This window comes from Vanellus vanellus (assembly GCF_965231255.1).
Source record: "Vanellus vanellus genome assembly, chromosome: 7".
NCBI lineage: Eukaryota > Metazoa > Chordata > Aves > Charadriiformes > Charadriidae > Vanellus > Vanellus vanellus.
The window spans coordinates 37,286,742-37,314,246 of NC_138912.1; the positions used below are offsets into that span (position 1 = coordinate 37,286,742).

Here is a 27,505-nt window from a genome sequence, read left to right on the forward strand (position 1 = left end):
TTGATTCAGTCTGGGTGCGCCTGGCTGCAGTTTGGGAATTGCCCAAGAGGGCTGGCTCCTCATGGGGGGAATAGCAGAGGCTCAGGGTGAAGCTGTGCTGACTGGCAAGGGGCAAAGGCTCTGTGTCAGCATCACGGTCTCCTGCTGTGTCTCACAAAGAAGAGCGAGATAACAAGCCTTCCCACAGTGGCCTCTTAGCTTGGCATTTGATTTTTAAAAAGATCTTCATAAGAAGAGGAGAAATGTGCGTTGCCCTGTTTGGTATAGCCTGGCAAAGTGAAACAGAACAGATCCACTTCCTCCTAACCTTTAAACTGCAAGTAAACCTTAAGTGTTATCACCAAGGCCAGCCCTTGAAAAAAGAACACATAGGTAGGGATCTAAGAAACCCTTAGATGAAGAGCAACACCTTGAAGATTCTCACGAACTGGCCGGATAAACCTCATCGCTCGTCAGCACTTCAGATGTGAAGCGATGAGTCTTTGTGAGTTACGGTGAGGCTGCCGGGGATGTCCAAACGCAGCTCTCCAGGCTGTGGGAAGCACCTAAGCTTATCAGGACCCTTCTTCCAGCGAGAGGAAGCCCCCCTGAGCATGGGTTTAAAAGAAGAGGGGAGCTGGTCTAGCACCTCTGTGCAGTGCTGGTGAGCCTTGGCTTCTGCCTGTGAGGGACCGGCTCCGGCCCTCAGCTGAGCCGGTTTGGTTTGCTGATCCAGTAGGAAAATATTGCTTGCTAGTCTTTTTTTTTTCCCTCCTGGGTTAGTTTGTTGTTCCATTTGGCTGAATCTCAGTGCAAGGGATGTGGCAGGAGTTAAGAGGCTAGGAGATACCAAGTCAGTTCAGGCCATCTTTCTTAATAGTACTTTTAATTACTGTTCCTTTGGACCACACAGCTGCCCAAGGACAACAGGCAGCAGGAGCCTGCAATGAGAAACAACCAACACCCTCGCCCTCCCCTCCAGCTCTGAAACCTCAGGCAAGGAGATGGGAAGCCTCTGAGTGGGAAGCTCTGCCGTGGCACATCTCCTGGCTGCTGTGCACCTCGATGAGACACCACCAGTCCAAAACCAGCCTGGGTGGGCGTGTGGTGGTGAAGCAATGGGCGCCCTCCTACCTGGGGTGCTCCCACCGCCTCGGAGGCACTGCCTGTGGAGAGCCCCAGAGCTCTACGGCCTGTGGGGCCTTTCCGCCAGCCAGGTAGAGCGGTCTGAAGCGGCTGGAGCTCGCTCCCCCTACCCAGATGAACCCCCTTCTAGTACCCCGACACCCGCCGCCATTTTGAGCCCGCCTCAGGAGAGGCGCTGCCAGCGGAGTGCGCACGCGCGGGGGTGGGTGGGTGGGTGGGTTTGCGAGAGAGAAGAGCGCGCGCCCCCTCCCCCTGCGCATGCGCAGCAGCCGGGCCGCGGGCGGAGGCGGTGCGGCGGACGAGCATGCGCAGTGGCGCGCGGCGCAGCCTATATATAGGGGCGGGGGGGCCGCGGCTGCGCCGCATTGCGGACGGGAGAGGGGATGATGGCGCGGCGGTTCCTCCTCTGTCTCTTCGGCCTCCTGGCGGCCGGTAAGCGGCCTAGCCTCTGCCTTCCTCTCACGATCGCCGTTCCCTCAACACCCAAGGATCTGCCCGGGCGGGAGGGGGGCTGAGGGCGGCCCGACGCTGTGGCGGCGGCGGAGGTGGTGGAGGGGCGGGGGAGGGGGGGAGGTCCGGGCTAAAGCTGTTTTTCTTCTCTTCTCCCAGCAGGAGCTGCCGGGCCCGGCCGCAGAAAGCGCAGGGAATGAGGTGGAGGGCGCAGGAATTGCCCTGCCCGTGTGGGGCCTAACGGTCCCGCCGAGGGAGTGAGGCCTGGGGCGGGTTTCAAGGGCGCCTTCGGGGTAGCTGAGGTGAAAAATGCTGTATTTAGGGGGAAAATCGCACAAGAAGAGCGATCAGGTAAATGCAGGGAGGAGGGGGGAAGCCCCCGTGAGAAACCAGCCTTTTCCACAGCTGGTAGGAAAATGACTTCTGATGGCACTGTGGTGGCATGGGGTCAGTTTGTATCCACATCACCTCACTAGAGCCAAATAAGAGCCACTGGTTAGAAACTGTCTTTCTCTCAGTAGCTCTATTTATCTTCAGCCCTTCAGGGATAGATGGGTTGTTAATCCTCTTTTGGATGGCAAGAGGTAGCCTTTTCTGTCGCGTGCTTTTTGCAGCCTCATTTCATTAGGGTCTTCTGCCCCCACATGGAAAATTCCACTAATTTTGCCGCTCTCTGCCTTGTTACCTGTTGTAGCTGAGGTGAAAGCAGTGGTGGGAATAACTGACATTCTGCCTTTAGCGTTAGGACTAGAGCTTAGAAAAGGCAGCGCTTGTATTTTATTCTTCATGGAGGCTAGGCAGAGCTGCAGAAATTATCCATAGACTGACTGGAGGGGTAATACGCCTTCAGGTTGTGGTATGAAATGGCTGGAAACCCCCAAATTGAAGGACTAATAGAGTGATGCACCTGATTTTTTGGGATAACCTTCCTTGAAATAAGACAGTTTTAAACGTAGAGCTTATTTCCTTACAACTTTAACTTGCAATGCTTCACAAGTAAACTGGAAAAAAAAAAGCATGACTAGCCATTTAAAAGCCATAGGAATAACCAGCTGGCAGAGTACAGTAAACTATGCCTGGGAGATCACACATCATTGCACTCTACTCTTGTACTTAAGTGCAGTTTTTTAATATACTGATACGTGGATAATTTAATGAAGAATCTCAGACTTTTCAGGCTGGAAACAAGAAAGTAAATGTCAGCTTTCACTCTGCGTGTTTATCTGCTTCAATAGGATGAGTTTCGTGTCTGCTCTGCACTGAATTAATTGCTAGTCATTTCTATTGGGACTGTGTCTGAATCACTAAAATTGTTGTAGTTTCTTGTGCTTTAAAAGTGAAAAGGGTTTGCTTTGAAGTATCCACCAGCTTTCCCATTAGTTTATTTAGGGAAATTGTAATGAGAAACCAGTTCAGCAATGAGAGTTAGCTTGGTCTACCTCTTGTATGTGTATATGTATGCAACCAGCATAGCAGAAGACTTGTTAGGCCTGTTTTTCTTTAGGAAGTCACTGTTTTAACACAAATAAACAACTGTCTTTTTTCACCAAAGTCCTGTTATGACCCCTAATTGACTCACCTATGACAGCATTGTGCAAGTTTTTCTGAAGATTTTGCTGTGCCAACCTGAAACACTGTTTTCGTCTACTAAGCTAACTAATTAGCTGTATCAAAACCTAGCCACCCTTGGCGTATCCTAATGGAGTTACTTGGCTGGCTTACAGCATGGCTGGTTGGCCATGAGGGTTTTTGGTTGACCTACTTAGAGTGCTCCTGTGCATCTTCCCTTCAAGGGAGACATGAAGGAATTAAAGCAGGCTATACAGGACTTGGGATCTCCACACTACTGATAGGCACTTTTATTATTGCTCAACATTGAGACCAGTAAAGAAGGAAGGCTGGGTGGGTAGTTAAAACACAAGTCACTTTCTCTTGAGATGAAAGTGTGTGTATATATATATTATTATTTTTTTTTCTCCTGGTAAAATCAGATTAAGCTGGGAGTGGAAAGTAAAAAGTTTGAGGATATGAATATTTCACACCCCCCCCCCCCCCAAGATAGTAGACTTAATCTTCCTTCCTTCCTTCCAAGAGTTTGTGTTATATATGATTCCTCTAACAAACACTTGCCAGAATATCTGGGGATAGGAAAATTGAAAGCTGAGTTAGTCTGACTTGAATTTTCTGGAGGGTGCAGAAAAAACAGATAATTGAATTTGGACTATGCTCTCTAGTTTGCAGGCTTGCTCTAGATGGGAATGTGGTTTCTAACAAAAAAGCCAGGCTGGCATAGCCTGCTACTGTAGATGAAATTAAGCAAACAATGGAAGGTGTCTTATTCCTAAAAAATATATCTCTGTTTTCTTTGAGAAATAACAGAGCGTGCTGTAGGTATAAGGCACCTTAAAACCGTCGCATAACGAAGCGGTGCTTTGATAGTGTACCAGTCATGTGGCTTGTGTAAACCTGCCCTTGCACAATCTCCTCCTTGTTTGCAGAAGAGGTATTAATAGAAAGGGTTGTTCTTGGTTGTGTCTGGAGGAGCTATGCAAGCTGTTCTGCCTGGTCATGGTTGCACTCGTTGAAACGCGCAATCTGCATCTGCAGAGCTTGTTGAAGCCTCATGCGGTCTTTTTACAGTCTGGATTTGTGCTATTCAGCATACCACAAAGAAGCAGTTCTGGGAATCTCTGAAAACTGAGATGATGTAGAGTGTGGAACAAGAGAGTGGGAGCTTGTCAGCAAAACCGAACCCTGTCTCCATCAGGTGATGGTGATGTCAGCTGGGAGTCTCTGGGAGGTTGGACAGTGCTGTTTTAGGGAGGGTTTTTCTGGTATAACATGCAGGAAGATTTTTACTTTGTTTCTGGCTGCCAGTGGGTTTTTGTTTCAATGTCTTGTGGATCTGATTTTTCAAAGCAGTTTTGGGGCAACGCCTTAGAAGTACATGACAAAAAAAGGTTTCTGTTTGGTTGGTTTTTTTTTTTTTTTTTCTGTAAGGATTTACTTGCAGTTCTGTTTACTTCTTTTTCCTTTATGTAGCAGCTTTTGTACACAATTAATTTGCTGCTGTTAAGAAATCGGAGTTCCTATTGTAGTTAAAAGGGGTACTTTGTGGTCTTTGAAGTGTGTGTGTATTTTGAGGCAATGCTTGCCTGTATATTTGATCACAGAGCAATGTTTAATTTCAGATATCGGTATTTTTCTTTCTCTTGGAGTGAGGAGTCTCACGTTTACACTGTTTACCCTGGCTAGTTTTTAAACTGTGTCTACATAGAGAGAGATTTTCTTGGAGATGCTGAGTAAATGAATCTTGCAATGAGACTTCAAGGTTTGTTTTCTCCACATGTAAAATCATTTGACTATGTTCACATTGGGATGCAAGCTATTAATATGCAGAGATTAGAGGTTAACACTTTCTTCTTTCCTGCGATCAGCTGCTTCATCACTGTACTCCTGGGTAGGTTATTCTTTCACCTTGTGCACCACAGCTTGCCTTTTTCAGGCTCTCCCACTGCTAACTGCTGTCCTCCCTGAAACTGCTCTTTAAAAATGTCCTTTTTCATCCCTCTGGCACACTTTCTGCGCTCAGCTGTGGGGGTCTGATGTCTTCCCTTTTCCTACGGGAGCTTCCTGTTGAGTTGTCTTCCGTGTCTAGCATTCATTCTGCATTAAAGCACTTCTCTGGCAGCAGTGTGAAGAAGAGCATTGCTCGTGAGACTCTTCTATTTCTTCCTGGCAGTGTCTTGAACTGCCCTTACGTTTTCTGAAGTTTACTGAAGTTTTCTGGACTTCACCTGTGCTTTCCTTGGGACTGCCGTGTAACCTGTGGCCAGGAACTTTGTCTCCTCTTACAGGCATGGCTCTCTGTGTAACTAGCAGGCTTTTTCATTCTTCATGGTGTGAATTCATTTGCCTGGTGAAAGGGGGATGTTGGTACAGAATTTCTGCAGAGACTCGCATGAAATCTGTCCCCACCTCTGCACTCCCTCTGCCCTCCTTCAATAAAAAGAAAAAAAAAAAAAAACCCCCAAAAAAACCCAAAAAACAAAAACCCCCAAACAGAAACAAGTATGTTCAAAACATTTAGGTGTTTTTCTACAGGGCTCTGCTGCAGGGAAAAATGCTTTTCATAATTTCTTGGGAATATCTTAACATACCGTATGGGACTGCTTACTCCTGATGACTACCAGATGCCCTTGAACATCCAAATCTCTCTTCTAGATTCTGTCATAGAAAAATCTCAGGCAGAAGTTGGGGCTTGCTTGGCAACCTGGTAGCAACCTCTGGTCAATGTGGGAATTATTCTCTTGCAACCTTTACAGTAACTGGGACAGTAGAGCTGATTTTACTGTCTCAGCTCATCCTGTTCTCTGCTATCATTAACTCTGTAAGTACTCTTGTACGTACGCAAACTGCTTCTCTTACCATGCTTTTCTTCTGCTGAGGGAAGCAAGGGAGCATCTGGGGTAAGAACAATGTTTTACAGCAGAAGCAGTGTACCAAAGTGAGAATGCGTTCCCCACTTTGAGGAAGAGCCCAATCATGACGTTAACTCAAAACTCATTTCTTGCAAATTGTGCTAATGACAAATGTTTCAAGCTTGATATTTGATTAGTTGATATCAGACAGGAAGACTCTGGTTTTTAACTGATATCTTGAATACTGATAACAGCTAGTCAGATTTCATCCATTTCTTCCGCAAATTGCCTGTAATCTCTCAAATACTGTGGTCATTTTACTGTGTCATTAATCCAGGGGCATAGTAGACTTTTGGCATGAGTTACTAGGGTGTGATGTCGTTACAACTTTTGAAATGTTACTTAAACTCACTAATGGACCAGAGAGGCTGTGGAGTACTGTGCCCTTCAGATAACTTTAGGTTGAGGTCACTCCTTGACTTGTTGACACTTTGTAAGATTTGATGAAGAGAAGTTGATCCCTCTTGACTTCTTTAACTTAAACATGCTTTGCTTTTGCAGTTCCCAAAAGAAATGGGGAAAAGTCAGTAAGTAACTGAGCTCAGAATGGCAGACTGATGCATTCACTTGGTCTGTGGGCCATTTCTGGGAGATTATGAATGGGCTTTTTTTTTTTTTTTTATTGTTGCTAAGTGGGACAGCCTGGGAAAGAGCATCCCTCCTGATGGATATGTTAATATGCTCGGAACAAATTAGACTGTCGTGAAGGTGCAAGAGTTGACAGCACCTCAATTATCTTCCACATTTGACTACAACCCATTAAAGAGAACATCAGCTCAGCTCTTTCCTTTTCATGCAAACTGCAGGTTAATTTGTCTGTAAAAATGCTGCTCACACCAAGGTTTTCCTAGCAGTTTGGTTTGGAGGAAGCTTGAGCTTTCAAGCTGAATTTCTTTGTGTTCTGGGTGGTAGTTTTCAGGTTTATCCTCTGGCTCTTTAGGGAATGTGTTCTGGCCCATCTAGAATCCTCGTTCATAGAAGCTTATATAAGGTGTTCACTTTTAAGCGTGATCACAAAAGTCTCATTAGTAGATTCAGTACAGCTTTGGAGGGGATTGCTTCGGATGTTTTTCTGAGAATCTCAGGAAGAAATTCAGGCTGGCTCTCCCTGGAAGAAGAGTAACACAAATGCTTGAGGCAAGGGAAGGTTATTCTCAGGAAAGGTAATTACCCTAACAATTTTCCAGTAGCTGTCCTTGCAGAATGGTAATCCAGCCATTAAAAGCTTCCTTCTAGGTTCCTGTTTCCTGAAGAGTGAGGAACTGAACTATGCTTTCACCCGCGTGGCTCTGTAAGCTTTTCAAGTAGAAAAGGTTGTATTGTCTGAGGGCCGTCAACTCTACTTCACTAACTTCTGACTGTATGTTAGCATTTCTATTCTAGATGCCTAATGTTGAGGAAGGAGATCATAGTTGGCGTTTGCTGCTTTGAAGAAGTGTCTGGGGGTAATGCACAGTTGCTGAAGTAAGTAGGATAGCACCACTGTGGGGGCGAGTTGCGGGTTTCCCTTTATTTTCACAGCCTTTAAACAGGGTTTATTGTGAATTCCTGGCAGAGCCCCGTGTGATATGCAGTAGCTGTCGCTTGTCAGGACTGCATTACTGATGTTCTGACAGTGTTAGGTTGCTGACCTGGGCCTCCAAGAAAAGGTTTCTCCTTCCTTTTCTGCTGTTACCCTTCAGCTTGTGGAGTATTTTGATTATGTTGTTGGGCTTCAGGCGGTGTTTCTAAGGCAACGCTTGTTCTGGGAGATGGCTTCTCTTGTCTGTCAGACATGAGTATTAGTGAGGACAGAGTCAGTATGAATCTTTCTCCTTTTTTGTTGTTTTTGTTTCCAGAAGCTGCAAGTGTATGCAGGGATCCTAGGGTGCCTGTTGGCTGTCAGCTTGGCTAGAAGCCCAAAAGCTGAAGCCTTTCACATCTGAAAGGCGTGCCCTTTATACATGGATTGTGTTTCTACCCCCGCTTCTCCTTCCTCCTCCATTTTCTGCTTAATTTAGGAAAAACTTGGTGGAGCAAAGACCGTTCCTTCTAAAATTGAAGAAACGACATCTCTGAAGAAGTTCAAGAAGGGAGGGGAGGAACCAGTGAAGAGGACAAGAAACCCCCTGGCCTTCACAGATAAACTTGTTTGGCGCTCTAAAAATAGCAGCTTGCAAGAACTTCGGGGAGGGGGGGGGCAGGTTTGGGTGAGCGTGATGCGTGACCGTTGAGAGCTAATCTACAGAGAAAGGAGAAATCTATTTAAAAATGGATGACCCTTAGATAAAGAAGAATATATCAAATAAAGGGATGTCAGAGATAACTAAGAAGGTAATCCCATTGGGTTTATCCCGTGAGCATTAGGAGTTGTGTGAGGTAACTGACAGTGCTTTGTTTTCTCTTGGGTTGCCGCTGTGCTGGGGATGTGCAATACCACATTAAGGTGTCACTCTTCTTGTAAAAGAGGCTATTTTGAGGGGACAGGTAAGGTAACAGTTAAGACTCAAAACCGTGCATTCTGATGTGAAGTAGCACAAGGTCATAACGCACTTCACTGGCATATTTGCTTTTGTTGTAACAAATTAATAGATGAGGAAAAATGCAGTTTCATAATTAAATAGGAAAACAAGCTGAAGGTAAAAATAGTGGGAACAGTAAAGGATTTCAGGCTTTTCTTTTCTGAATCGACAAGAGATGAATTAATGCAGAGGTTTTTTTAGTTTCGTTTCTGTTTTTCCCAGAACATTCAGAAAGGGAAGGTGGACATTGCAACAATGAAAGCTCATCCCTTCATATTAGACACTGAATTATGTAATAAAAATATTTCAACATAACACTGAACAAACTAATCCAAGCTTAACTATATTTGAAGTCGTTGTGGAAGATGGAAGAAAAGAAGCCATGCTCAGTGCATGTTATCTTTGCTCTGTATCTGCTTTGTAAAACGTGCTGGCAACGTGTGACCCTAAAAAAACCAAGTTTGCCTAGTTGCTGTTTGACCAGGAAGATCTGTACTGAAAACATCAAATGCAGAGTTGTCTTCTCAGAAGGAAAGAACTCCCCCAGTTTCCTTCGTAACTAAAAGGACGTTGCTGTTCCTCCGGTTTGTTTTCTGTAGATATGTGTTCATCCTCATGGCATAGCTGATTCAGGTTTCCTGAATCTGTTGGCTTTTTTGACGACAAAGTTATGTAGGTATATTGGCATCTTGCTCTGATGTTGTGCAGGAGTGAGGACTTTAATACCAGTGGGAAGGTGTTTAGGTTGCTTAATTGCATCCTAAAACTAGTTTTTGGTGTTCACTGGCTTATGAACCGTTTGATGCTCTTCTGAGATTTGTCTTTGGTCTTCTGTAGAGGATTGCAGATAACATTAGTGTCCTTACTCTGAAATCCAAAGTGACTGTGTGCCCAGAGGCAGTGCTTTGAGCAGAATCTGAACAAAATATGGTTCTGTACACATCTTCAGAGAAATTATTCTTTTCTCTTTCTAAACTGGTGAGACATGTGATGCAGGGAAGCAGTGCAGAGGTGTCAAGTAGTTAACGTACTATCAAAACTCACTCTAATTTTAAGACCTTTTTTCCCTTCTGAACAGAATTATCTGCAACCAGCACTCTGCTCACCTCAAAAGGGTTCAGACTACTGCCTTGCTCCTTGGTTTTCTTCTGCCCCAGTGTCATGGCCTGACAAAATCCTGCTGCCCTGCCAATAGCTCTTGCTGTGTCCTAGCAAGTCAGAGCATTAGTGACTGACTCTGTGTAAGCATCTGTTTGATACAGAAGCCATGCAGCAGGGAATTTATTAAAGAATAAAAAAAAAAAAAAGAAAAAAGCTGATAAGTAACCATAAATCTGAAACACGGTATTTCTTTTGTGCTGCACTTACAATGACCAGGTCAGAGGCTACGAGGAAAAAGGAACAAGACTAGCTGTTAGACACTCTGCTGAAAGTGGGTATGGATCTGAAAAGTCATACAGTAACAAGATTTTAAAATAAAAAGCCAAACAAAACCTGAAAGTTCATTAAGAGCTAGATCAAACCAGTGCAAGTGATGGCATGAATTCCTCAGTTTGGCTTTTAAACAGCTTCTTAGATCAAGAGTTTGAGAAACTGCCTGGAATAACAGTTGTTGCAGTTTTATACTGTAGTTTTGTAGTTTTACAGTATGTTTCAAACAGGGGAGGGGGAGTAATTTTCTTTTGATTTACAGAACTAAAGGCATAGGTTAAAAGCTATACTTGTAAATAGTTGGAAGCCCTTAATTCCACTGTTTAAAAGTCAAGGTCTTGCTTGACTTTAGCCAGACTTTGACTCAGCCTTGCAGAGCCTTCCTACCACTGCTCATTACCAGTATCTGAAAGTGAAGAATAACTCTTTCCTTCAACCAAGTGTATACTTGGTTATTGTCATCCTGCCAGAGCTGACAGCTATTTGGCTGACCAGTCTGACATTGAAACTTAACTATTCTTCGTGCTTTCAGATCGATAATGCTGTAATTTAAAATAGGCCATCTGTAAATATTTTGCGTAACTGTACATTATTAGAAGCTTTGAAGTCTTATTCCTATGGTCTTATAAGCAATCCTGGTGTGCTGTCTTGCCAAAGAGTAACATACAATCTAGGCTTTTTGCTGGGAAAGAGGGTGGCAAACTTCATGCTTTTCTGTAGAAGAATAAGTATGCAGAGCACATTTTTCTTAAAATAAATGGGTCAATCCTCTGTGAAATGCAGTGTAAACAGGCTTTATAAATCAACAGCTGAGAAGGCTGCAGAATGCCACCTATAAAGCAGTGTTTATCTGGCTCTATTTGATGTGTAGTGGCTATGTACCTAGTAGATGCACTGGTAGTACAGCTGTTAAGTTGATCCTCTAATTGCTTAGAACGGAGATGTGAGAAATGGAAAAGTGATTGTTCATCTGTCATAACCTTAGTAGAAGCTTTGTAGGAGTTGGACTGCTTAATTCCTCCTTCTTGGTTGACAGTGTAATTTTACAGCATTTTGTGATGTGTAAACAGCATTGATGTGGAAATAATGGCTCATAAGCAACACCTATACACCCAATAGGTTTGAATGGGCATTTTTTTTTTTCCTAAAACTTTGACAGCAGTGCCTTGTAGGCATAGACCGTGGCAAATTTCCTTGGAGCGTGTCTGCTGTAGGATTTTAGGAGTTGTTTCTTCATAGGTTAGTGCAATGTATGAGATTGATTGCTGAAGAAACTGAGACTACTGACAGGCAAGATGGTTTTAGAAAAGTAGAAGTTAGGTGTCCAGTTCAGAGAACACACAAAAATAATAATAAAAAAAAAAAGCTTGGAAAGTCAGCTAAAAGGTGCAGTTGATTAACTTGTCCTGTTACTTACTCATAGTGCAGATCTTTTACACTTCTTTAGGAAGACTGTCCAGAAATTGTATTCTGTATTTTACTTTGAAACTTTATAGGCTGCAAAACAATTCCGCGTGGGGTGGGAGGTAATGTCCTGACAAGGACTTGTATACTCTTTTTCTTTTTTTTCCCCCATAGATTTTTCTCTACACAGTTGAACTGACCAAGAGGAAACAAAGTCTAAATAGATTTAATGGGTTTAAAACTATTTGATGGAACACGTCTCACATTTTCCATCCCTCTTTTGCTTTGACTCTTGAAACTTTTGGTTCAATGTCTGCACCTGGCTCTTAAGTCCTCCACGTAATTTGTGCGTTGTTGTCACTTCCAATCTAATTAGTTTGCTAGCTCTCGCAGTTGCTGTATGAGAAAAGGGCGGTTCACCTGGGAGAAGGAATGCAGACAGCAATTACAAGCTAGATGTGACTGCTTGTGCAGAGTTGAAGTGACTGCAAGGGCAGAAGAACAGGGGGGTAGTAGCTTTGGGAATCAGCTGTCTGAAGTGTGGATTTCTGCAATGAGCAGTGACTCTATTTTGAGTCATCTAGTAATTCCTGTGTGCAAAGCAATGTGGGTTTTGGTTTTGCCTTTTTCTTTTTAGAAAAGGTGGATGGTGGGGCAATGGACTGCTGAGGTTCTCAAGCACTTCAGTAGAGAAATTACTGTTTTGATTTTTCTGGAGTTCTTTGGCTGTGTAATCTGTATTTGGGACTCATGTTTCAAGTAGAAATTGCTGGATTGAAATGTGCTTAAAAATGTTAGTAAATCTAAGTGGTTGGTTGTGGTTATACCACATAGCATTAACCTGCTTACTTTGGACTGGAAATCATTCAAATGTGCAACTGAAAGAACGATTCTTTCTTTGGCAGCTGTGGCAAGCCCTGTTTTGTGGCAGAAGGACTGTGTGAAGGGTCCAGAGGTATGGTGTCAGAGCGTTCGGACAGCGTCGCAGTGCGGAGCAGTGAAACACTGCCAGCAGAATGTCTGGAACAAGCCTACTGTAGTAAGTATCAACTAGTGAGACTTCTTTCCACCTGTAGCTTGAGGTAGCTGGTTTCCATATGCTGATGAAGTATTTTTTCAAGTCTCTGATCGGAGTTAAGTGCTACATCTGATTATGCCTTGGTTACTATTCCTTAATTTGGGTGCTAGATAAAGGTTGCTTTCCACTTCTCTGCCTTGCACAACTTGTCTGCTGACTTCTCCTGTGACCTGTTGCACCATCACTGAGCAATGTGGGGAATGGAGCTAGTGGATTTCAGACTTGTTCCTCTTTATTAAACTGGCTCCTAATTCATAGAGCTATTTCCTATTAACTGATAGGCTTATTACAAAAAAAAATCTGTATGATTGTTTAGGTCTTTCTCGTAAGTTAATGTTCCGCTGAAGATGCAGCATATGTTAAATTGTGAAAGCTATGACAGTAAATAATGTTACAAATGTTATGTTTAGCGTGGCTTTTCAAATTGCATTTGTACTAAATGTGAGTGCTGCTTTACTGGATGTAGCTGTAGTTTGTGGTATTGTTTCACAATTTTCTAGGGGAAAAAGGCATTTTACTTACAGATGCATTCAGTCCACCTTGGCTGTATCTGTGCTGAGATATGTTTCCGTTTGTGGAAAAGTAGGAGAAGGGAGGAGTGTCAGAGCATAACTAAAGTGAGTTAGAAGCTGCCTCAAAATTTCTGATTTCTAGTAAGTGAACTCCTTGAAGAGTAAGGTAAAAGAGGTTCAGGATAAGGCTACTTGGGGCAGTACGCTTTATACATGAAGGGAGGTGGGACTAGGTGAAACGAGCAATTGGTAGCATGCTTGCTTCTTCATACCCATGTTGATTTACTGAAAAAAATGGAGCTACAAATGCTTGGAATAGCCCCACTCTTTAAAAATGCCTCTTCTCACCCCAGTTTCAGCCAGTATTTCTTCTTTAACTTCAATTCCAAATGTAATGCTCATTCTTCTGCATTTTCAGTCACACACTGCATTTACAGGTACTTAGTTCTGTCTGAAAGTAACTCTCTTTCTCTCTCCAGAACAGTATCCCTTGTGACTTGTGTAAGGAACTTGTGACAGTGGCTGGCAAGGTTTTGAAGGATAATGGCACTGAGGTAAGCAGAGCTCCCCTTCTCCTTGCCCCAAGGTACTATTTGATTTCATTGATTGCAAGGTGAGGGGGTGGAAGGCTAGTTTGCGTGATGTTTTCCCAACTTAAGCAGCAAATGTTGAAAGAGGCCAGAGTACATGGGAAAAGGCTTTTAAACAGCCTCTTATGGTTTAGTGATTAGCAAATTCTAGAGCCTCTCATGCTCTAACACGTCCCTGATTGACTGTAGATGCTTATTAAAATTATTCTTGTGCCAGTGGGCCATTGATCTTAAAAGGTGGGCTACTGCAGTCTCTAAAAGTGGATGATGACACCAAGTGGACTTTATTTTGGTTGTGGGCACTTCTTTCCTTTTGTGAACCTGGGATTACTTGGTATAAACAAATCACTGTCCCACTAGTCCATAATTTCACTTCCTTTTCTTAAATGTAAATTTTCTATGCTGGCAAGACTGTGTTGTGCAGACCTTGCAGGCAGTATTTCATGTTTTCACTTTAACAAAGTCTCATTGAAGGTCCAGGACTGGGGAAAACAGACTTACAATGTAAAACCTCATTCTAGTTTTGCTTGCCAACTGCTTGGACCTACCTGAGTCCAGGTGGCTTTTTTTGAGGCTTTGTGTCCTGCATTTTAGGAAAGGAACGAGCATTTGAGAGAGAAATGTATATGTACACACATGCATATATATACACTGATAGTCTATAGCCCACCTCATCTTTTATAGGATGAGATCCGCTCTTACTTGGAAAAGACATGTGAGTTTCTTCCTGACCAAGGCCTGGTCTCTGAGTGCAAAGAAATTGTGGATTCCTACCTACCAGTTATCATGGATATGATCAAAGAAGAGCTGGTAAGTAGATAACTTGCAGCTGTTGTAATTAAAAGTTGTGCCCCTGTTGATGCCTAAATTTCTTTGACATATGATTGTATGATTCTTTTAGTCCTGTATGGATCACTTCATATAAAAGTGCCACCAGTCTAGAGCTTCATGCATGTATGTCATCTCCCCTAGGATAAACCTGAAGTTGTATGTAGTGCCCTCTCACTGTGCCAGCCCCTTCAGAAACACCTTGCAGCAATGAAACTTCAGAAACAACTCCAGTCCAATAAGATACCAGAGCTGGATTTCTCTGAACTGGCATCCCCATTCATGGCTAATGTGCCACTCCTCCTTTACCCTCAGGACAAACCCAAGCAGAAGTCTAAGGTAAGGGTGGAGTGTTATTCCAATGTGCAAGAGAAGTGCATGTTTTTTGCTCAGAGGCTCCTTTGTTTAAGAATTTATTGATGATTCTTGGTAAGGTATTGTTGTACTGGGCACAGATAAGCTGATGTGCTTCATCTGGGTGACTGTCTTCTGCATTTTGTGCTGCTGCATACAGGCAACTACCTTTTTCTTTAACCTGTGAGTTTAGAGCTAAGCAAGATGATAGCCGCAGCCCCTGTGGACCCTGTGTATTATCTTGGATTAACAACTGCAGCCTATAAAGATAAGTTTTATGCTGGGCTGTTCCCATCCAGCACTGTAGTAGTCAAGCAGGTCTTACTGGAAACAATTTCTTTTGAGAGCAAGTTTGGCACCAGGGTTCAAAGGAAGAAGAATTTTCTCACATCCTGAGTAGTCTGCTAGCTGTGCCCTCCAGGGGGGAAGCGTTCCTCTCTGAATCCAGAAGTGACAGACTGGATCAGGAAAGAACAAATAGTTGACAAAGGGGAGTAGATGAGACAATGAACTTGTGAGCAGAGGCTGAATCTTGATAGCAAGCCTAGATATAGGAGTTATACAGTTGGGTGGGTGGAGAACAAGCTGCTGTGGGTGGAGTGGGTAACATCTGTGCCAAATTTAGATACCTTCCCACTGTGGTCTGTAACAAACCCAAGAGATTTTGCAGATTGGGTATCTTAACAGTTATCTTGGGTTTCAGAGCCAAGTAGGTACCTAATCTCCATCTAGTGGCTGGTGCACGTGTCAGCAGTAGCCTGTGTATTCATATTAGTTCAGGCTTTCGAGTAGTATTTATTGAGGTTTGTATATAGTTTACAAGAGCTTTTAAAACTTGGTACTAACGGAAGCTTCTAAAATGTGCTGTGTGGAGATATATCAACTTAAGTTTCCTTTCACTTTTTGCCCAGGGAAGTGGGGATGTATGCCAAGATTGCATTCAGCTGGTAACTGATGTTCAGGAAGCTGTGAGGACGAACTCATCTTTTGTAAAGTCTTTGGTTGCTCATGCCAAGGAAGAATGCGACCGTTTGGGACCTGGAATGTCTGATATGGTAAGCTATCCTTTTTTGTTTAAAAATCTGTTTCTGTATGTAAACAAAGTAGTTTGTTCAGTGCCTTAATCCTCTCAATGTAATCTCTACTTAATAAAATAAAGGAGTGTGTCACATGTGGGATATGATACACAGTGTAACAATAATGACACTGAAATGGCCAACTTTCTGGTCAAGAAAGTTGGCTGGTGTGGTGTGTATGGGACTGGGGAGGAGGAAAAAGACCCAAGATTGCTGCTAGCCCTTAAAGGCCTTTTTCGTAAAAATGATCTGGCAGGCTAATGTGGTGCTATGCCCGCTAATGAGGGGGAGTGCTTTTGCTCTGAGCGGAAGGGAAAAGGGGACTCATCAGATTAGCAGCTGTGTGTGCAACAATTGTGTAACTTGAAATGCCATCTTATATTTGGGACAAGCTCTGAAAGACAACAGAATAGTTATTAAGTAGAGCAGGTAAATTAATACCTTGAGATGTATTAGAGAATTCTAGATTAACTATACAGCTTATGTGGTTTGATATTTACAAGACTTTATTTTCCCACTTCCTGCAGTGCAAGAACTATATCTCTGAATATTCTGACTTGGCTATCCAAATGATGATGCACATGGTAAGATCAGTAGGATATAATATTTGCTCTCAGTTATTTTTTTTCTGCTTTGTGTAGCGAACTTATTTGGAAACAGGAAACATTTACTGCAGTAAAAGTCTGGGGAGAGCCCTGGGGAGAGTCTTGGTGTTAACACTTTGAACTTAGTGTTATTATTTGGATAGTAACTTCAATCTCAGAATGCTTTCTTTAGCACTTTCCTTTTCTTTCACAACCACTTCAGCAGTGCAAAAGGCACTCGAATCCTTTGAAACACAGAAGATGCGTTATGCATAGTCTTCTATCTCAGTCCTGCACTTATACCACTTTCCCCCCTCCCCACCAAATACTATGTTAAGCATATTAGAGTTGGTCTTTGACACAGTATTGCAAATTGGTTCAAGTTTTAGAGATAACGTATTTATTTGAAGTGAGACTAACTGTCCTTCTTCTGGAACTGCTATCTCGAGACTCCTGCGCTCTGGGCTCTTGACAGGAGCCATGGAAAGTGAGTGGTTCTGCACCAGCTCTGGTCTTCCACAGAAACGTACCATATATTTTACCTCTGACCACCTCCATAGCACCTCTTTATCCAGAGTTTTCAAAGCCTTTTTAAAAAAATGAGTAAGCCTTTCCTTAGAGAATGCAGATGCCACGAGTTACAAATTATAGGTAATTACAAATTTATGAATGAGTATGTGGCTAACTTGAACCTGAATTTGGCAATACAGTGGCTTTTTTTTTGTTTCTAGTTGCTAAAGGCTACTCTCAAACCGCTTCTTAAGCGTTTGGGGAGTGGGTGGGAGCAAATCTTTGTTCCAACAACAGTTAGTTTCTCATTTTAAGCATTGCAATGCAGTGTGTTGTGAATATCTGAAATTGGAATATGACCACACCTTGCATCCGGAAAAATATTGTTCAAACTCTTTGGAGGTAGTCTTGCCCAGGATGTTTTAATAACTTCAAATGAATAATGCTGATTAGCACTGTGCAATTAAATGTGAATTGCTGTAGCAATGCTAGGGATCTTTGGGGTGGGGACCGTCATCTTCATGGAAAGACTATATGCAGCTCCAAATGCTTGAAGTTTTTTTTTTTTTCTCTTAACTGTTATCTTTAATTTCTCCTTCCTTCCTCTGTCTCCAATCTCCCCTGTCAACAGAAGGATCAGGTAGGTGAGCGACTTGCCTGTGGTGATAGCCTGCTTGTAGTTCACTTCTTGCTCTATTAGCTGTGTACATGGTGTGATTGTACTCAGTGCTGACAGATACAAGGGATATTTATGTGATTAAAACAGAGAAAGAACATAGACTTTCTCTAGTGGATCAGTCTTACTTCCAGCTCTGGATACCAGTTTGTACTACTAAGATTTCAGCTTGATTATGCTTCGGCCAGTAGAGAGAAAATGTGCTCGCTTTCACATAAGAAGGATTGGATGTGGAAGAAGCATGCCGGTGGCTCCTGCCAGCTTCTGGTTTAAAGTCTGGGCTCAAAAGGGCTTGAGTGAAGCTGTCCCCAAGTGTTTTATTTCTTAACCTTTAAATCTAGGACAATGGTATAGATGTCTGGAGTATATGAACTGAAGATGTGGGAGGCCTTTTAGGCTCCTGCCTCCTAGAGCTATTTGGGCTTTTCATTTAACCAGTCCTGGGAGACCTTGTGTCTGTCATCTCTCTGTGAGAGAACACGTGTGTATGTGGGTGTTGCTGTAACATTAATATCTGGAAATGCTTCTTACAATGCATGAACCAAAGGGCTTGACTTAAAGGTAACTGCCTGGAGTAGTCTGAAGCAGCACTGTATCATTGAGATACTGCTCTTGCCTGTGCATGAGGTTGTGGCATGATGTATTAACTGTTGCATAAGCCTCTGCTGTAAGAAGCTTGATGCCCTGGTGACAGGGTGGGGTATGATCTAATTACCCATAGGACCAAAGGTGACTTTTTTTTTTAGCTTAAGTAGACTTTAGGTGGGGCAATTCAAGTTTCATCTGTTACTCTGTACAGACTTTCTTGCTTTGTGTGGGTATAATGTGGCCTCCTTAGAGCAGTTTGCCTCATGTCCGGCATTTATTTTTGTGTTTAGTAATACATGTTTCTAAAACCTTTGAGGAAGACTTAAAAAGCCTTTTGAAAGGCTTTGTTTCTGTTTGCTGTTTTCCCTCTTACTGTGAAAAGAACACTTGAAATACAGTTACTGCAGATACTAAGTGTTAGGCTTAGGTTTTAACATGGGTAACTTTTGTTTCTTATAGGCTGTGTTCAGTAATGCGGGAATCTGTTTCTGTTTGCAAAATGTGATGTTACTGGATGCTTTAAAGAAGGTAGTTTGTGGATGAGGAGTCCTTTCTTCTAGGCATTTCTTTCAGCTTTTGGGTGAACTCTGAAGTCAGGATAATTAGCCTCTTCCGTGATTACTTAAAGCTTTCAGGGGAGCAGCTTTGCGGATGCAGGTCTAATGTGATGCTGGTGGCCTGTTTTGGTGTTGGTAGCTCTTAAGTCAACTCCTTTGAAGGCCTTGTGTAGTATATTAGCTCATGGTAAATGGGGTTTTTAAATGGATGCGGCCTAACCTCTTCCTCTTTTAAAGGAACTGCTAAATTTCATCTGGTAGTTGTCCTGCCTATAACCGTATCAAATGCTTTGGCAATATGTTAAGTAGAAGTAGTCATGAAACTTCTAGTTGTGTTGGAGCCTTTTAGAACTTTGTTCTTTGTGCCCCCTCACAGGCTCCATAGAAAGGGCAGAGTCTTCTAGACTTCTAAAAATCACTTATATGTCTCTTTCCAGCAACCAAAGGACATTTGTGCCATGGTTGGGTTCTGTCCTTCCGTGAAGTCTGTTCCCTTTCAGACTCTGGTGCCAGCTCAAGTGGTTCATGAAGTGAAAATGGAAACAGTGGAGGTAAGATAGACCTTTTTGTACTCAACAGCTTTGCCTTTTCCTTGTTGATTTAATGTAATGAACCGAGTGAAACAATAAAATATGAGCTTTTATGTATAGAATAATCTAAGCCTCCCTGCATATAAATTCCTGGCCTCCTCTTGTTTCTGATGTTGATCTGTGAAGTAGAAGAGCTGAGTGATTTGTTAGAATAGCAGAGGCTGTGCTAAACCAAAGCTGTAAGGTAATACTTCAGGATTGAAATGGGAACTCTCATTCCAGCAGTAGAGCATAGCAGCCGTTCTGCTGCTCAAATGTTAGAGGGCAAATTGCTGCATTTGAGTTTTGCTCTACATTTGGAGTTACGCTTTAATCCCTTTTAAAAATGGGACAGCACTCTGCACGTGCATATGAGTGACCAGAGTCAGAATGCTGAAGCTTTTGAGTTTGGAAGAGCACCTTAGCCTTCCCATGGCCTTTAGGTAAGACATGAGCTGAGGTGTTTTGTTTTTTAAAAAGGAAAGTCTCTTTTGAGGACAGTTAACTTCTGATTAACAGGCTCCAAACAATTTTCCTCAAGTCCCTCGATTTCTAGGTTTCTTTTGCAAACAGGAGGGTGCTCTCAATTCTAGTAAATTAGTTACTTAGTCCTTAATTAGTGTATTTTAAAAAACACTTAATTCTCTTGACTCCAGTCACCATGGGGCTGCTTATTTCTCCGTGTCGACTAGAGTCAACTCCCCTCCTTATACAACCTGGAGATTGTAGTGTTAATTAGGCATGCAAAATGACTATTCAAAAAGGCTTTTCACTGAGACCTTTGAGGTTGGTTTTGAGGTTCTGTGTGACCTTTTGAATTCAGCTCAAACTGGCCAGCTAGGCCAATGAATTGGTGTGTTGCATGTGAATGCTGTTAAGACTGATCTTTTACAACTTGTCCCTGTCAAATGTGGTCAAGTGCTGATTGATTGTTTTGTATGTTTCTTCTTGTACTCAGAAAACCTCAGTTCAAGAGAAAACTTTTTCTTTGTGTGAAATATGTGAGACCATGGTGAAAGAAGTGACTGGCCTCTTGGAAAGCAACAAGACAGAGGTGTGTTAGTGTTGGAAATGGTACCTTTTCCTAGGCTTTGGCTAAAACGGGGCTGTATTAGTGGGGGAAGGAAAGTTAATTTAATTGCCTGTTTTCATGAGAGCAAGATTTCCATCCTGGGTGGGATGGAGTAAGAAAACATGTGCTTATGAATTGAGTCAGATTTCTATTCCGTATTTGCCACGCATCCTTCATTGTGCTTCAGGAGGAGATTGTGCACGAAATGGAGGTGATCTGCTACCTGTTCCCGGGGAGTGTCAAAGACCAGTGTAAGGACTTCATAGATGTCTATGGCCAGGCTTTGATCGACATGCTCTTGGAGGCAACGAATCCCGAAGCTGTGTGCGTTATGCTGAAATGCTGTGCAGCCAACAAACCACCGCAGCAGCAGCCAGGTTGGTAATGAGGAGTCGGTGGTGTTGCAAAATGAACTAGTTCCCCTATAATTATCTCTTGAGGACACATGCTTTAGTACTTTGCTGCCTCCTTTCTTCTGTGTGTGGGAACTACCTGAGCACTGATGTTTGGATTTGTTTTGGGTTGTGTTTTTTTTTTCTTTTTTCCCTTCTCAGTTGTAGTGAAACCTGCTGGTGGCTTCTGTGATATCTGCAAGATGGTGGTAGCTTATGCAGACAAAGAACTAGAGAAGAATGCCACAACAGCTGAAATTGAGGCTTTACTGGAAAAAGTCTGCCACTTCCTCCCAGAGTCTGTCAGTGATCAGGTAAAGTGCTTGTGCGGAAGGCAGGCTAAAAAGCAATGGTCTTGGTGGTGATTGGGAACTGTCCTTGTTGCGTTTACATAGGTCCTACAGTGACTATTATGCTTACCTCATTTTCTAAGTGTTTCTCCTGATATTCTGTCTACATGCTAATTTTAGGTCCGTCTCTCAAGTGTCTCAACTTCTGCTATAAATGTTCAGGTACTCATAGTAGAGGTCTCTGTGTTTGGCCAACTGCCTCGGTCTCTGGCTGGAGACAAACTGTGCACAGGTGCAGCTGGGACCAGCTTGTGTTTGGCAACCTGATCCTTCCTAGGTTTTTCCCTTTGCTAGTTAGCATCAAAGCGTAGCAGCTTCTCGTGTGCAGTAGAGCAAAAAAGAGGGAGCAGGTTTGACCTGAGGCAGTCAAATGACCACACAAGCCTTGCCGTGTGGCAGCCTGCCTTCCAGTCAGAACAAAGTGGATAGGGACGAACAGAAGGCCGAAACATCTTGCAGAGTATTTGGAAGAACTAGAGAGCAGCATCTCTTGGTGGTTTTTATAAGAGTTAGGCAGCCTTCCTCTGCTGGAGGCTGGAAAGAGTTTGGGGGATTAGGTTTTCACACTCCCCATCCTTGGGGGTTGGCAGTCCTTTGACTAGGTGGAGACTTTTAAGGGCCTGAATTGACTGGCTGGATTGTTGCACTAATTTGCAGTCAGTAAAGGTTTGCCTGGAAATCCTTTGAGAACAGTGAGTGGGAACAGCTGAAGGTTGGTTGGTGGTTGGTGTTTTTTTTTTTTTTTTTTCCCTCAACACTGATCCTGTTCAGGGGATTAACAAAGTAATTGGAAGTAGGCTGGCATAATTCCAGTGAGACAGCAAAAAGCAACACCTGTTAGGCTACTGCTATCAAGATTTACCTGGAAATCTTATTAGGTGGCTGCTGAGTGTCAGCAAGTGGCAACCGCTTATAAGTTTACTTATAGGCGTACTAGGCTTAAAGCAGCTATGAAACAGCTATTCCCGCTACCTTCTGTGAGGCTGTTTAATAGCTGTGGTTCGCTTATTAATTGGTGCCGTTAGTCTCTGCTGAGAATGCCAGTATCTTTCTGTGCTTTGGAGATGGCCTCTCCACTAGAGGGCTGACTTGTCGATGGAAAGCCTTCGTGCTGCTGCCACCTGGTCTGAAGTGAATGGTAATTACTTAGGCTAAAAGCGCTTAAGAGTCATTACTGCATTGCTGCGGTCCTGTTCAGGATGTTTGTCTCCAGCTTGTTCGGTGTGCTTTCTTCTTGAGACAGCAGTGATCTCCACGATTAGAGACTGAGCTTTGCAAATCAAAGCCTGTCCTGCTTGGTTCTTTTCCCAAAGTCTGCCCTGCTTTGTTCTTTTCCTTGTGACCCCTGTCTGGTCCTAACCTAGCTGCAGGCAGGTATGAACTAGCAAAAAAGTGATGTAGTTGTGTGATTAGTGCGATGCTGTGTCCTTTTTGATCTGCAGAGCTCGACCCTCTGGTTTATCAGTTTGAAGTGTATTGTTGGGGTGTTTGGAGTAGCGTACAGGCCTGTATCTTCCTCTCCTTTCTAAGGCTTTAACAGGAGAATCTTTCAACCTGTGTTTTGTTACAGTGTGTTCAGTTTGTGGAACAGTATGAACCCGTGGTTGTGCAACTCTTGGCAGAGATGATGGATCCCACTTTTGTTTGCACTGTGAGTATTGCGTTTAGTTCTATTGAGTACGAGCTCTGATACGGTCCTGCCTACTCCTCCGCATGTCTTTCAGTGCCTAGCATGCAGAAACTCTGCTGGAATAAAAATCAGCACACTGAATGCTTGGAGAGAAGGTGGTTGTGCAAGGCCTTGGGCTTACTGAATGGACAGCTGTCTGACTGCCAGCCTTGCGCAAGGAAGGATAGAAGTAAAGAGCTGTCAGTGGTAATCCACTGTTGAGGTTCAGCAACAAGGTGTATTGTGCCCTGAATGGGGTGTGATGAAGTTAAATGATGTTTCTCAAGGAAGGTCTCTTTCTAGAAGCTCTGTTTCTTGAAACTTAGTATGAAGAAGCAGCTGCGGTAATGTGATTCTTCCTTGTGTCAGGTTACTGTTTTGTGTCTACTCATTCAGCTGCAAGTGTCACTGCCATTGTCAGTTGGGCATTGTACCGTGGGAGCTCTTGAAGCTACCTGAGTTGCTTCCACAGTCGGTCAGGTGGAAGCTTGGACGCAAGGCTGGAATTGAGATCTCTTGGGGCGAATAGAAAGGTGCTGACTCTGCTGCTGTTCTTTTCACAGAAACTTGGAGTCTGTGGATCAGCTAAACAGCCTCTCCTGGGGGATGATGCTTGTGTCTGGGGTCCGGGCTACTGGTGTAAGAACATGGAGACTGCTGCTCAGTGCAACGTACGTAAAGCAGGAGTCTGCCTCAAGGTTCCTGTTGGTCTTTGGTAGCTCCTTATAAACTACCTGTCCAGCTTGTATACCACGCTTTCAAGTGGATTAATTCCAGCTCCCGGAAGCAAAAGGGTACTAGCTAGAGGTGCTTGAGTGTTATTAGAGGGTCTTCCGTAGACCTTAGCTTTCTTAAAGCAGACTGTTTCCCCTCCCCTTTCTTCCAATCCCCCGCCTCACTGCTAACATTTCAGAATCCATAGTAAGGTACAATGTGAGCTTTATATTTAGTCTCTGTTCCTGAAGCCAACAGACTGTGTCATGACCTCTCATCAGGCTCTAAAAATTGGCTTCCAGTATTGCTGTGGGCTGATGTGTTTCTCTGCCAGGCCTTAATGGCTAAGGGTCATCAGCATTCTTTCCTGAAGCTTCTGGGTGGGGATGAGGCTATTATTTATTCTTGTCCTCTCTGGAATCACTTACTCTAAGAAACCCAGATTTGTTCCCAAGATCTTGGCTCAGAATAAGACATTAAATTGTATGTGTAGATATATACTTGTTTGCAAACGGGCTTTTTTCCACTAACATATGCTGTTTCTTTCCCTTTAGGCTGTTGATCACTGCAAACGTCATGTGTGGAACTAGAAGAAGAATTTCCAGTTCTGAAAGTTTGCCATGGCTCTTAAAAATGTGGGCCGAGGTTGGCAGAGAGCTGTATCTCAAATGTCCCTCCTCTCTGCCTCGTTAACAATTTGACCTTCAAGTTCCTTTATTGTAACTCTTCTGTAGCAGTGCTGCTGTTGAAGGATCAGATCTTCATTGTTGACTTAACAAAGATATTTCTGATTGTACAGTTTAACTCATACTCCTAAACATAGTCAGTGTGTTGTAGATTTTTTTTTTTTTTTAATTGGTAAGCTGAAGAGTTTTTTAGGTGCTGGGAAGAATGGCAGAGAAGGTGAAAAGAGACAAGATTATTATCTTTTAATTTAAAAAAACCCAACAAGATAGCGACTAAAACGTCTTTTTAGTCAGCATTGGGAAGATTACATGCTTTGCATTTTTAACATCTGGCTGGAATATTAATTTTCTTTGTAACCGTAGGGGAACTAAGGGATAATGTTGAATCTGGGAATCCCTTTGGCTGGAATTTTCAAAGCTCTACAGACGCAGAGGAGGGGACTTTGTGTGCCCAGCTAACTTTCAAAGTAACCGGTACCTAAAAAAAGATGCATTTGCATTTGAGTGACCATGCTTTAGTATTTGAGTGACCACACTTACGGCTTGTGTTATCATGGCTAACAAAACTCTTCCCTCAACCTTTGATCATGTCCTTTTTTATTTCCTTGGACTACTTGGTCTGAGCATGGGTGTTCTACTGTCAAGCCCTGTACACTGGGATTTCAGTCTTTTGAAGCATGCTGACGTACTTAAGGAATGGCTCCCTCTTTTTTTCTTATCCTAGTTGCTGAATTCTGCTTAGTCTTGCAGCTACCTACATGCAGCCAGCCGGGTGCCAAGGAGGTGGAGCGAGCTGGGTCAGTAGAAGATGGAGGGGAAGAAGTCAGCAGGGGCTGTGCATATGTCCAAGTGAGTTCAGCGTAGAGGGCACAACGCATGGACAAATTATTTTTAGCGTAAACTGCCGGTTTGTTCCTTGATTTGTTTTTCTCTCACAGCATATTTCAGTCATCTAAAGCTTCAGAGAGCGCTATGGGGCTCGTGGGCAGTTTCCATTGCCGCCACCCGTTCTCACTGACGCTCACCCTTCTGAGTAGTTTGAAGTGTAATGCCCTCCCCCCCCCTCCCCCCCAAGAGTTCCCATTTCTGTTGGGAAATGCGTCCAAATAGCAAGCAGAGAATGCAGATAAGAGCACGGTAGCAGGTATTTGGCAGCTCTGCTGGCATACCTGACCTGCCTTCCACGCCTCTGCGGCATCCCACTGAAATGGCCTGAACTTCTGAACAAAAAAGCCTTTCAAGGCAGGCTGCTACCCTAGAAATGAGTCAGGTCCTCAAGGTGTAGGGGCCTCGAGAACGACAGTCATGCTTGTGTTGCTTGAGGCGGACCTTGCATCTCCTACCAGCATTTAGTACGTAGTCCTGATCAAGTTAAGCCCCAAAACAAGAGGCACCAAAGTAGCTCTGAGGAGCCCTTTGGGAAGGAGGAGCTGGGCAGAGGTGGAGCTTTGAAAATTCCAGTGCTGTTCAGAAAGGTGCCGGCAACTGCTGCTGTTCCTGTGGTGTCTTGGGTGAGGTGGGAGCTCCGGTAACAACGCTTTAGCAGCAAGCGGAGTAATTTTTATGCAGTTTAATGGAAAACCACTCGACTGCAGCTTTTTTGTTACTATGTGTACATACTAAATGTCTGGGCAGTGTAGACAGGTAGCATTTGTACAGAACACTGAAGCACTTGTGGCTTTAAGAAAAGGAAATTAATTTCCCCTAAAAATGTAAAGAACCTGCAGCTTTCTGTCTTGGCAGGCTTGTGCAGTGGTTCGGGCAGTGTATCCCAGTTGGGGTAGATATGCCAGATAGGAAATGGGCTCTCTTCAGCGTCGCTGCCCTGAAGGTACGGGTTGTGTTACACCACGGCATGTAGCATGGTATTTGATATTTTAAACTAGATGGTGTTCTCTTGATGTGAATTATTTTTTTGGGGGGGTGGGGGGGGTGTAGGTGGGGATGGATTCACACTTGCTCTTGCAGGTTGGCAAGGTTTTAATTTTCTTGGGTTTTTAGTAGTGGAGGATTCATGCTAGCGACCCGTCGGGCGAGGTGGACTGGGGGAAATCCTGTGCTAGTGCTGGGAGTCTTTAGTTTTCTCCCTTCCTGTGGACCGTGGCACCTGACCCGCTTGAGTTATGCTGGGGGGACACGTGCAGTTGCTTTCTAAAGAACATTGTCTTGATTTTTGCACAAAAGCTTCCTTAATGAACAATAAAAACTTCTGTAAACCCATGTTTGTGCATTTCATTTCCTTGCTGTGTGCTAGTTGCCGAAGGATCTCGTTAGCTTCCCTGCAGAGCCGGGAAAAGGCACGTCCCAAAATATCACTGGAAATCTGGGGCTGGATGGCAGGATTCAGGTTCCTGTTGAGCTGCCTCGGCCTTGCAAGATGCGTGTCCCGTCAAGCCTTTGCGTTCTGTTGAGCGCGGTTGCAGGTTAAAGAGGCTTGCCAGGAATTGCCACCGCCGCTCTCTTCCCCGGAGGAACGCAATGCCCCATGTGAGGCAAGAGCCCCATGTCGCAATGCCTCTGCCTTGCGCAGGCTGGAGGGAGTTCTTGCTGAAGCTGCGTGATAGCAGGCTGCAGTGCTGACTTGCATTTTGTGGGGCTTTCTGTCCTGCTTTGAGTGACACGGGATTAATTTCTCTTTCGGTAATTTTACTTTTGGGTAAGATCTCTTCTAATGCTTGGGGAAAAACTGCACTTTTAGAAGACTCTGGTGTCTGAATTGTGAAAATACTCACCTTATAGCCAGCTATGGTGTGTGGGTTTCAAAGTCTCAGTGTTTTTGAGTTAGCCAGGTGCAGGGATGAGGAATGTTGAAACCTGGGCACTTGACCCAAGCTGGTCATCAGGGTTACTTCATACCATACATTCAGTAAAAAATAGAAAGTTTGCTGATGAGTTTTCTATGATGGCTGCGATCTTGAGAACTTCTTCCCCTGGTGCCGGCCCCCTGAGCCCTTCCCTTTCTCCTGATGCCGCAGCACTTGCAGGGTCCCACATTTGCTGTCCAGTGTTGGGGGTGCACAGCTTCTACTGATGGAATGGGCCGAGTCTAATCCTGGTATGTTTTATATTGGTATTGGGATCAATATCTGTTCTTCAGTATTATTACTGTTAGTTCTTTCGTCTTACTCTAATAAATCTGTTTATATGTCAACCCTCAGGTTTCCTTGCTTTTTCCTGATGCCCCTTCCTGCATGGGTTGTCAGGTGAGAGAATAATTGAAGGACAAAATATTGGTGTGGGTTCTTCAAACCATAACACTTTCCTTTTGTCTTCGTTCCTTGCTTTATTTTGAATAGAACACTTTGAGC

At 43.6% G+C, this 27,505-nt stretch overlaps 1 protein-coding gene across 1 annotated transcript; it reads left to right on the forward strand.

Moving 5' to 3' along the window:
• The first annotated feature begins 1,503 nt into the window (after nucleotides 1–1,503).
• PSAP (prosaposin) lies at nucleotides 1,504–26,417 on the forward strand. The gene is made up of 14 exons (XM_082486129.1): nucleotides 1,504–1,557; nucleotides 12,298–12,431; nucleotides 13,462–13,536; nucleotides 14,257–14,382; nucleotides 14,545–14,739; nucleotides 15,666–15,809; nucleotides 16,358–16,414; nucleotides 19,183–19,296; nucleotides 20,273–20,368; nucleotides 20,574–20,763; nucleotides 20,941–21,092; nucleotides 22,699–22,779; nucleotides 23,361–23,468; nucleotides 24,066–26,417. Exons 1-14 carry the CDS (start codon nucleotides 1,509–1,511, stop codon nucleotides 24,099–24,101), a joined length of 1,557 nt encoding a protein of 518 aa, XP_082342255.1. The 5' UTR covers nucleotides 1,504–1,508; the 3' UTR covers nucleotides 24,102–26,417.
• The last annotated feature ends 1,088 nt before the right edge of the window (nucleotides 26,418–27,505 follow it).